The sequence below is a fragment of the Leishmania panamensis genome (assembly GCF_000755165.1).
Source record: "Leishmania panamensis strain MHOM/PA/94/PSC-1 chromosome 33 sequence".
NCBI lineage: Eukaryota > Euglenozoa > Kinetoplastea > Trypanosomatida > Trypanosomatidae > Leishmania > Leishmania panamensis.
This window is the reverse complement of record NC_025880.1, coordinates 1200250-1211032: the sequence shown is the minus strand read 5'-3', so window position 1 is coordinate 1211032 and position 10783 is coordinate 1200250. Positions and strand designations below refer to the sequence as shown.

Here is a 10783-nt window from a genome sequence, read left to right as displayed (position 1 = left end):
GTCCGCCACCGTGCCCGAGGGGAGGGGGGTGCCGCAGTCCCTCGGCGTGCCCACGGGACGGGCGCTGGGCCCTGACACCGCGGTGCGCCGGCTTGCATCATCAGCGGGAGGTAAAGCGTGAGCAGCCGACATCACAGCACACAAGCAAGATGTAGATACTGGCGCGCAGAGCGCGAGTAGAAAAGGAAAAATAGGGTAGGGGGGGAACGGGCAGAAAAGCAGCAAGTTGTGAGAAAACGGAAGGAGCACCAAAAAGCAAGCAAGCGAAAATTAGAATTAAACGCTGGGAGGAGCTGGGCTGGTACTCAAGTGAGCACAGCGTTTATAGGAGTCACAGGAAGAGAGACAGGTAGGAAGCGACCCGGCGCCTCCAGCTTGTAGATATACGCAACACACCCGGGCCTTGTGGGAAAAGGGGGGCGTGTGTCGCAGCATAACAAAGAGAGGTAACTAAAGCATTGCGCACACCTAAGGTGATAAGCACATGAGCAATGTCACCCATCAGCATCGCCACTACAGACTGATAGGTAAACGCGGCAAGATGCAGAAGGAAATTAGACAGCAGTACAGGTATTACAAGGCTCCACAAAACAGTGTGGTTTGGAAAGGCTGAGGAGACTTCGACAGTGCAGCGCGGACTGCTATACTATCTTTGTTTACGAAGGTTTCCCACGTCTCGTACTCTCTGTCTGTTGCTGTTGCTCTACCATTACTCCTGAATACGGTGGGGGTGATCGCTGAAGGGGACGTCAAGCGGCGCCGTTCGGTGCTCATCCGCGATATGGCTGTTGCCCATTACCCTGGTAGGGAGAATTGGTGGGCCCTCCTTCGCATACGAGCACCGTGCCGTGTGTCATTGGTGGATTCCCATAATAGCCAGCATTCTCTGGCGGCGGTGGATACTGATTGTACTGCATGTTGTCAGCCTGCAAAGCCTGTGCATTCATCATTTGCTGCTGTCGCTTCGTCTGTTCTTTGCGCCACATGCAGTAGAAAAAGACGCCAGCGGCGATGCCAACCGCACAGAACAGCGTGAATAGGATCCCAAAGAGCAACTGGCCAGTTAAGGTGTAGGGCCAAATGATAAAGACCATTGGTACGAGGGATGGGGGGGCTTGGCTAGGCAGTGTAGAGGTAGGAGTGCACAAAAAAGCTCACGATCACTAAGGGAAGGGACAGCAGGAGGTACGCTCTCTTTGAATGCTCTTCGCAATCAGTTCTAGGCGAGGCGTGGCAGGGAGTAGAGGACGGGGAGGGGGAGGAAGAGAGGCACATCTCGATTTAAAGCGCACCATTCGTTCATCATGCGGGGAAACACGACCGTAAAGGGGAAGCATGTGAAGAGTTCTCGGGCACAGGCAGAGCAGAGCATGGCGACGAGGGTACCGACCTGAGCTTGCTCCAGGTCATGCTCACCGGTGGGGTGTCTTTACACGAGCGCTTTTCTGCGCGTGTGAGGCAGCAGTGCAGCCACCAGGAGCGCGATCGACGACACTGCCGCTGACTAGAGGGACTCAGAAAACTGTGAGGTGCTACATTCCGTCCCCCCTCGGCCACGAGGACGAGAGAGGGGCACCGTTTGCAGTGACGTCCCCCGAGTCAGACCAATCGGCTATTCTTTTGTGCTCGAGTGGCGATTGCGCGAATGGTGAGAGCGCACGCGCTCGTGCCAGTGGCGCAACACGTCGCCAGGGCACAACAGCAAAGCAGCTGCGTTGCCTCTCTTTGCATGAAGTGAACACGAAGGGACCTGAGTGGTGGCTAACCGCGCTCGAAGGAAAAGAGGAAAGCGCACAACACGAGTCATCAAGGGGAAAATGCTGTACACTGGCGTCATGTGGCGCACACAGACGAGTGCGCGCGGGGGGGGGGGGACATGTCTCACCGCTTTGCAGACAAGCAACAGCAAGGGAAGTGTAAGGGAGAGGACAAGAGAAGACCAAACGTACATACCAACACAAGAAGGGGCAGCGCACTAGAGACAGAGAGAGAGCCACACACAGACAGCGGCGTGCGCTCTCATTCAAACATGCGACGGTGGTCGCCGACGACGTGATGCGCAGTGGACTTGAGAAGCGCCCGCCATCGGGTGCTCGAGTCGATTTCCCGACTCCGATCATTTGAGTGTCCGTGTCTCCCTCCTCTTCTCCATCCACGCGTATCACCGCTGGGCCCTCCTCGAACAGACAGCACCAAGTTGCTCGAGAATGCGCTGGACATTTTCGAGTCTGCATGATGAGGGTGGGAGACATTGCCGAAGGTCTTGCCCGAAAGATGCCCGACAAACTCTGCAGGGACATTTGTGCCTGCGGTTGCAGCACGCGCTGCTGCTCTTGTCGCAGTCGCGCCACTTCCGCACGCAGCTGAATTGTCTCGTGTGTCAGCTCGGCCATTCTTTGCATCACCGCAGGACCTAACGTGGCGCGATGCACCACCACCGCCTACGCCAAGACTGCTGTCGCCCGTTCTCATCACGGCTGGCAGTCTGCGTTCGCCCAAGAGCGTCCCGCACTCGTCCTCCTCACCTTCATCGGAGTCTGTCGTAGTCATTGCACGCACGAAAAAGCTCTCGCGCCTGTCTTACTGACCGCACGACTGCACCGCTTCATGGGGTAGTAGTCGTAGCGGATCGATATATCATGCCCCTCGCCACCGTCGCCGTCATCACCACTGCAGGTGGCGCAGTAGTTGGCAATATCCTCGAAGACGTCCGCCAGTTCCTCAGTGGCTTTGGAGGGGAGGAAGAGCGAAGATGGGATTTTCTGTCGTTGAGGTGTGGGAGGTGGAGTGAGGAGGTTTCTCCCGAGTTAGACTTGCTGTCAGGGATGCTCTTTGCCGGATTTGGCGCTGCTGCTGGGATGGTGGTGGTGCGGCAGGCTTGGTAGCCCAGGCTGTCCATGAACGAGTTGGAAATCGACACTGGTGATGCTCCGGTGGGGAGGCATTCAACGGTATCGAATCGTCCTCGGCCAGCACGTCTGTCTTGCCGATTCTTTCTCTTGCCAGGGAGTCCACTCCGCTTTTCTCTCCTTGAAGCGCGCCTAGACTTGGCCTCAAACGCCTCGCGATTCACTTTCGCAATGTATTCGTCGAGCGCCGCAGGGAGACAGATGAATAGGGGAGCATTACGTCACAACACAGGCACTGACAAGGCGGCACAGTGTCACGCCGTGATTTGCGCTTTGCTGGCACCTTGCTCAAGTGACCAGAGGAGTTGACGCGAAGCTGATGCAGCGCCTTCATGTCGCCCGTTTAATCAAACCTCCAGACTACGGGAAACCGCAGAGGAGCACAACGTATAAAAAGAACGCCCAAGTGAAAAGGGGAAAGAGTAGAGTCCGAGGTAAGCTGAGGTGCGCATGTGTGGCGCCGTGAGACAGTGAAAAAAGCGCAGCGATTTCTTGACAACGAGCTAAGAAAAGTAGGGGAGAGGAGCGCGACGCAGGCGACATCCAAAAAAAAAAAGCGGCGGCGCTACCTGGTGCTCGCAGTGAACGGCGAAGAAAATGCGAAAACCGCACAAGTGATTCGGGACGTGGAAAAGTGTAGGAGGGTGTTTGCCACATGTTAAGCCCAAGATTTTTGTGGATGTCTTCATCGTACTGGGAGCGCTTACCCAGTGAAACAGTGCACACGCACAAACAAGCCGGGGTGAGGAGAGGCAGAGGGCACACAAGCCGTGGGGATGCGCCTGCTCCTCAAAGTCCCGCCTTCCTAGGCATGGTGAAGGGCCGCTGTAACTGTGAATGCGAGCCACATGCACACCGCAGGTCGCATACGCTGTTCGGTGTGCCTTTGGGTTAGTCTTCCTGTGCAAAAAATTGTGCAGCGTTTCGGCTCTTCGTGCTTCTCAGTGGTCTCACATATACGCACAAACGTTAGGAGAACACGAGAGAGGGGAGAGCAGAGGAGGTGGCACAGCCCGCCCGCCGCCATAAGAAGCCCAGAATAGAGCGACCTCAGTTCGTAGGGGGGGGGGGAGGACGGGGAGGCGAGGAACGCAGAAAAAAAAACTACGAATGTGCAAAGAGGGCATAGGGAGGAGCCTACGTGAAGAAAGGGCGTACGCGTGGGGGAGGGCAGCGGCAGCGGCAGCGGCAGAGGATCGTTTTTTAGGACTTTACATTCTCTGTTTTCTGCTTCTGAGGTAAGGCACGCGCAGCAGGAGGCAGTCAAGCAAACGTCTACAGCAGGGAACGAGAGGAGGAGATGTGAAGGGAGTGAGGAGGAGATGACAAACACGCAAACCCCATCGAAACTCCGTACGGGAAAGCGAAGCCAAAAAAAGCCCCCCAAAAAGGATGATTGTAAAGGAGAAAAACATTTGCTGATGCGCTCCTTCACCAAGAAGCAGTCCGCAGAGAGAAGCATAAAGGCGGCAACAACAACCATCGGACTGCACGGAGTTGAGCACAAAGGAGAAATAGATGATTCACAGAAAGCAAACGGCAGAGTGGCCAGCTGCTGAATCCAATTCCTGAAGCGTACAAACTTTTCGATTTTCCCAGCCACACGCTCTCCCAACGTCCGCGCTGAGGCGCAGTACGCAGTGGCCTTAGCAAAAGTCGGCGGTGGTGCGCTTGTGAGGAAGGGGGGCCCTCGGCAGTCGAAGGAGTTGCATGGGAGGACGGAGCAATGGACCAACGTCGCGCATTGCCCTTGCTAGAGTTCTAGAGGCTGTCGCCTGCGCGCCAGTACCGCACCTCCTCGCTGTGAGCGCCATTTCCCGCAGGAGCGCGCGTCCAAGGGTATCCAAGCAGCGGCTGCGTATCTGAGACCAGCGATGCTCACCCTGGTGCCGGCGGACTGGGGATGTAGTCGAGAGGTACCGCAACGCCCCTCGCTCTCTTCCTAGGATTCAGCAGCAGGAGAAAGGCAGAGAGCGGCTAAAAGCTCTAGAACGCTGCCGCACACGCAGCCAGCAAAAATGGAACGGTTTTTGCCAAAGGTGTCGCTTCGACTGAATGCATCGTTGGAGCTCACGTCAAGTGCAATGATAGGCAACGCTGTCCGACAGACTGTCAGGATGAAAGTGGATGGATGGCTTGCCAGCCATGCTGCGGTGCCCGTGATAATCCCGTCAAACCGTTAGTTAGAGAAACAAGCACTTGTATTCTCTAGGTGCAGAGGCACGGCGTTGTCGGAAGCTGCGCATGTGGCGGTGAACCCCAACCGTAAATACACGTCAACATGAGATGCCAGAAAGAAAATGCCACTGCAGGAGAAGTGGGAAAAATAAGGGCAGCGGCGGCTTATACTACCCACCCGGCATTACTCGCCTAAAAATATTGTGCGACAAGGAGAGCCGGCGGCGCTTGCAAGGAAGGGCCCGGGTGAAGGAAAGCAGCGGGGGAGGCGTGGGTGGGTGGCGAGGGAACATGATAGAGAGGAGTACACATACAGAAAGATGTGGAGCCAGCGGCGACAGGGGGGTGGCCGCGCGCTTTGGGGAGTGGTGAGGCAGAAAAGCGCGGGGGAGGGGGGCACCGTACGCGACACCGTTCAGCAAGTGAGGCAAAGGCAGAGAAACCAGTAGAGTGCTTACTAGTGTTTTGCTGTACTCGCATTAGGCGTGCGTTCGCATGCGGGTGCCCAGAAAGGTGAATGCCATAGATGCGCTGGCACGTACGTTGCGCAGACCCAGGAAGACATTCCTTTTTCGTTCAGAAAAAATAGTCCTCGATCACGCAGAGCGCGACTGCGCTGTACCCACGCCCCCGTCCCCCTCCCTGCCCTCCGTCGTGTCTTTGTCGTTTTTATCCCGCGCACTGACACTTCACAGTCGATGACATGCCTCTACAACCGCAGAGACACACGCAGACAAGTCCCCCTCCCGCCCGCCGTGCACCCTTGTCGTACAAGATAGGCAACGCACACTCACGGAGGGAATGGGAGGAAAGTCGTGTCATGTCGAGCCTCCAGAGGTTAGTCCGAAAACGAGAAAGTGAAAAGCATAGACAACAGAAACACAAAAACAAGAGGGAGACAATAGCGTGTGGCGGGGGCAGGTATATCCGAAGAGAGAAAAGGCGAAGAGAGCACGCAGGCCGAACTTACAGAGAGAGCCGCTTTAGAGGAAGCTCGACAGAGAGGGACAGACCAGGGAGAGAGGGAGAAGGTGTTTGTGATATACACTGCAGGCTTGCACACGCTCCGCCTACACGCGCGCATAGAGCTGCCACCGTGGTGCATGTATACATAGACAGAAATACGCACGCATAAAAAAAAGAGAACAGGAGAACGCCGTGCGTGCATGTGCACTACGCATCTGTGCATAGGGGGGGGGGAGGGGGGCTGACGGGGGGAGACGAAGAAGAGAAACACATGCTGTAGGAACAAAGAAAATTTGCCGAGGTCTTGATACCGATGACAACAATCCGTACTTAAAAAAAAAAGAGGCCCTCCATGGAGAGAAAAGAAATGCAAACGTCCAGCACGAAACACAACAGAAGAAGCACTCCCATTCGAGCTGAGAAAGACGCGGTTGAGAGAGGATGCGTAGTTCCAAGTAAAAAAAAAAATACATGCATACAGGCGAAAGAAACAGTGGGGTAGAGAAAAGAATGAGAAATGAATTCCAACTGAGAGAGAAAGACAAGGAAGAGGCGGCTGCGAATTAGTGGCCAGCCCCCACAACAGTAGCACAGGTCCCCCCCCCCCAAAAAAAAAAAATACAAGTGCCATGACCTACTCACAGGAACTTCCTGTACCACTACGCGCGGCACACTCTTTGGGAAAACAGAGAAAAAGCTGGGTAAGGGAAAAATGTGGGAAGAGTCCAAAACACACAACAGAAAGCGGCAAAGAAGAAAACAGCAATACAGACATGCAGTGTAGGTGCCGGCGTGAGCAGGAGACACTTCAGAAGTATATACGCGGACAGGCGTGTTAGAGAGAAACCGAGAAAGGAATAGAAAAAAAAGGGGGAGACAACAACGTTTTTTCGTCTTCTCTCTTTAGGTGCTCCACCACAACAAGGGAGCGGCGCAGAAAGAAGCGGGAAAGGAAGCGCTGACAAACAAGACTGAGTGCCGGATGAAAGAAAGAGAGAAAGGGGTGGGGGCAGAGAAACGGGGAGGGACGAGGGAAGAGAACATACTCAGAGCAATCCCGCGCATGTGTACCTTCCGAAGTGCGTGCCTTCGCCGTATTAGTGTATGCAGTCTAAGTACTTTAGGGGCCCATCTCACATGCGCCAGGAGGCGGCGCCGAATGTGGGTGAATCGATTAACGCCGTTTCAGGCCTGCTCAAGAAGCGGGGAGGAGGATGGGGAGGGGCAGTGGAGGAGAACGAGAAGAAAAGAGACCACCACGAAGAGCCTTTTTGTTCCTCTAAACGTGCCCAATTTTACAGCCACTCCGAGTACGTCTGCCCAGGCAGATGTACACAACCCACACTTCGCCTCTTCCCCTCTGCTGCACTGAGAAAGAACAGAACACTTAACTCAAGGCAGCAAAACTCAGCGAGAATGTGCAAAGCCTAACGTCAACAACGGAACACAAGTGCTTCTGACAGAGGGAGGGAGTAAGAGTTCTCTGAACTAAGAGGCGCAAACTAACTCCATGAAAAGATGAGATCGACGCCCTCCGCGAAGGAAGGAGGCGGTGGGTGGGTGCAAGCCTGCAAAGAAATAGACTACATGAGAGAAAAGGAGTGACTCGGTATGCTGCAGTTGTCCACGCTGTCGCGGCATTTCAACGCATACTGGCCTTTTGTGCTTCTCTCTCTCCGCATTAGCACCCCGCTTCTAAGCGACCCCTTCACGACGCCTGAGCGGATAGAACAAGGAGGAGTTGGGGACCACCGGTAAACCAGCGGAAGACATGCTGTGTGGCATGGCTCCCGATTGGCTTCATCCATGTGAGATGCTCATCGCTGTGGAACGCCCACGAGCCCCTCACCGTCCCTCTTGGTATTATCCGCATCCGGTAGAAGAGCTCAAAAGTACTGGCGACAGCGTTGTTGTGAGGTTGGGGCAGGAACGGGAGCCTACACCATAGAGTGACGCTTGCGCAAGACCCTAGCACAGAGACCAGGAGGAAGAACAGCAAGCTGCCGCTCAGTGTTCTGCCCACACCTGCCTATTATACCAGGTTGTCCAGAATATCGATTACGTTGTCTTCCGGGCAGGCGGCGGCACTCACGCCGCGGAGGTGATTACGGCGCCGCATGCGCGGCCGGCGGTTTGACTTTATAGCCTGCAGGTCCTCCTCCTCCTGCGCTACGTCATTCAGCTGTGGTGCCTCGACCTGCGGTGCCTCGACCTGTGGTGCCTCGACCTGTGGTGCCTCGACCTGCGGTGCCTCGACCTGCGGTGCCTCGACCTGTGGTGCCTCGACCTGTGGTGCCTCGACCTGCGGTGCCTCGACCTGTGGTGCCTCGACCTGTGGTGCCTCGACCTGTGGTGCCTCGACCTGTGGTGCCTCGACCTGTGGTGCCTCGACCTGCGGTGCCAGACAGGTGGGTTGCTCCTGCGGGAATGCCACGACCTGGTCCTCGGCGATCGGGATGCAGGAGGAGAGCACCTGCTCGACTACACTCCCCCTACCTGAGGAGTCAGCCGCAGACACGCCATCGAGTGGGTTGTTTATGTGCGAATTGGGGTTCCAGGAATCCAGCGGAGAGGCAGACGAGCGCGTGTTGGCGGAGAAGGGGTTCGGCAATATATCCTTTTCAACCATTGTCGACACTGGCACCTCCGCACTGTTCTCATTCGTGCCCACTTCCTCGTGGCTCGCGTAGAGGTACCCCTTGCAGCAGGCGTCATTCTCCATCCTGAGCCGCTTCTCACGCTGGCGTTTCGCAGCGAGGCAGCGCCACAGCAAGATGAAAGCGATCAGAGCAAAGCCACTGAGCACGCAACCTAAAACGATGGCACAAGTTTTGTCACACGCAGGTCTCTTATGCGGCCGGATCATGCACAGCGCACCGCGTGTCATCGTGCGGTTGCGGGGGACGACTTTCCCAGGGTGAGGCTGCCCCACAGAGGCGGCGGTCGTGCTTGTGGTGGCGATGGAGGCCATTATGAAAGGAAGGAGAATGCTACAGGCCATTGGGTGTCGGTACGTGTGGGTATGCACGTTACGGCTCGCGGGGACTCTGTGGTGAGGGCCGCGAAAAATGTCAAATCGAGCGCCTGGTCTAGCGTTTCAGGCGTCTGTGCCTCGTGAGCGTACCAAAGAACGCCGGATGCTGGCAGGAGGAGGGAGAGAGAGAGAGAGAGAGAGCGGTGCGGGGAAAAAGGTGAGTGAAAGAGAAATGGCACTTTTTAACTCTCAGGCTAGCGTGGCCTTGCTGAGTAAGGGGGGGGGGGCGGTGCTCAAGAGTGACGGTGCTAATCGTGAGGAAACAGAGGAAGGACAAGAGGAGAGAGTAGATGTGAAAAGAGCAGGACATGGTCGTTGAAAACAAGACAGTAGAGGGTGCGTGCTGGCGAGTGCAAGAGGAGGTGATTGGTCTCCGCCCCTGCGCACACGCAAGTGGGGAGGCACTTTCGAGAGGATGCCACTGAGCGTCATGCGGCCACTGCGACAAGGCCCAGAGGCGATCCAGCTTAAGCGGCACTACATTCGTTTCGCGCTCCGAGGTCTCCCTGTAGGACGGCTGGTATCTTTCCTGTAGCTGTACCTAAACCGAGAAGCGAAAAAGCGTGCGCACGGCTGCAATGCTCAATAAGCTCGCAGCCAAGAACGCAAGCACGAGCAGGAAAAGGACACAAGGAGAGACGCAGTGCAGTGTTTGAGGGTGGGGAGAGGGAGGGGAACACAGGGAAAGAAAAAAATTAAAAGGCAACCCTCACAATCCACTGGCGAACGAGGCCTTCATGTTACGGTTGGCTCCCTCCAACAGCGTGAACGCCACACCTCTTTCTCCTTCAGCTTCGTACGGCGGCCCCAGCCATACTCCCTCTAGTTCAGCCTTGCTCGTTGGCAATCAGCCTACCTAGTGACCACTTGATGGGCACAGGCAGCGGGCGTTAAAGCAGAAAAAGGCAAGCCATCAAACTAATAAGAAAGAAGGTCCTACCAACCGGTGCACACACGTACGGCAGAAACAAGTCCAGCGGCTCGGTACCTGTCTGTGGGGTAGAAAAGACGGCAACAAGAGAAGTAGCCAAGGACATGCAGAGTAACGCCGCTCACCTCCTACAGTTTGTTGAGAACATGCCGTCATACATGATAGATGCAGAGGGGGGGGGGTATCACAGGCGCCTCGCTCGTTGTTTTTGATCAGAACAAGGTGACATTGTTCCTGTATGTTGCGCGAGAACAAAAGAGCCACGGCAGTCTGCAGTGTTGAGCTCAAAGTATGCTGAGCGCAAGCTCCTTACATCATTGCTGAAGCCCCTCGCTGCCCACTCTGTGTCCATCCTATGATTAAAAGGGACTCCAGCACCGTACCTGCGATCCCCTCTGTCATTCCAGGAGGAACACGCGACAGCAGCAATCGCCAAGTAAAAAAACGAGAGAACTACTGTAAGGAGGGGAAGGAGCAAACACCTCAGGTCAACAGTAGCGAGAGCGACGAAAACAATCCAAAGAGTGGGCGAGAAGTGATTGTGCAGTAGCAGAGCATCGCTTTCACGGCATCGAGAAAGAGCGAAGAAGCGTTGGTGGGGCAACACGGCACGCTATGATGACAGCAATGCCCCAGTATACAAGCATGCGCCGAGAGAGAAATGGAAAGACCTCACGTGCGGCCTCTCGGTAGGCATGGATAGAATAAAGTCCGCAGCACAAGAGCAAAAGCGTCTTCCCGCGCGTGTGTCATCGTGTGCATGAG

General features: G+C 55.7%; 1 protein-coding gene across 1 annotated transcript; it reads right to left on the bottom strand.

Moving 5' to 3' along the window:
- Positions 1–8085: 8085 nt before the first annotated feature.
- On the bottom strand, positions 8086–8919 carry LPMP_333020 (hypothetical protein; the record flags this gene model as incomplete). Its single annotated transcript, XM_010704090.1, has 1 exon — positions 8086–8919. The coding sequence occupies one exon, from the start codon at positions 8917–8919 to the stop codon at positions 8086–8088; it is 834 nt and encodes a 277-aa protein (XP_010702392.1).
- Positions 8920–10783: the final 1864 nt, after the last annotated feature.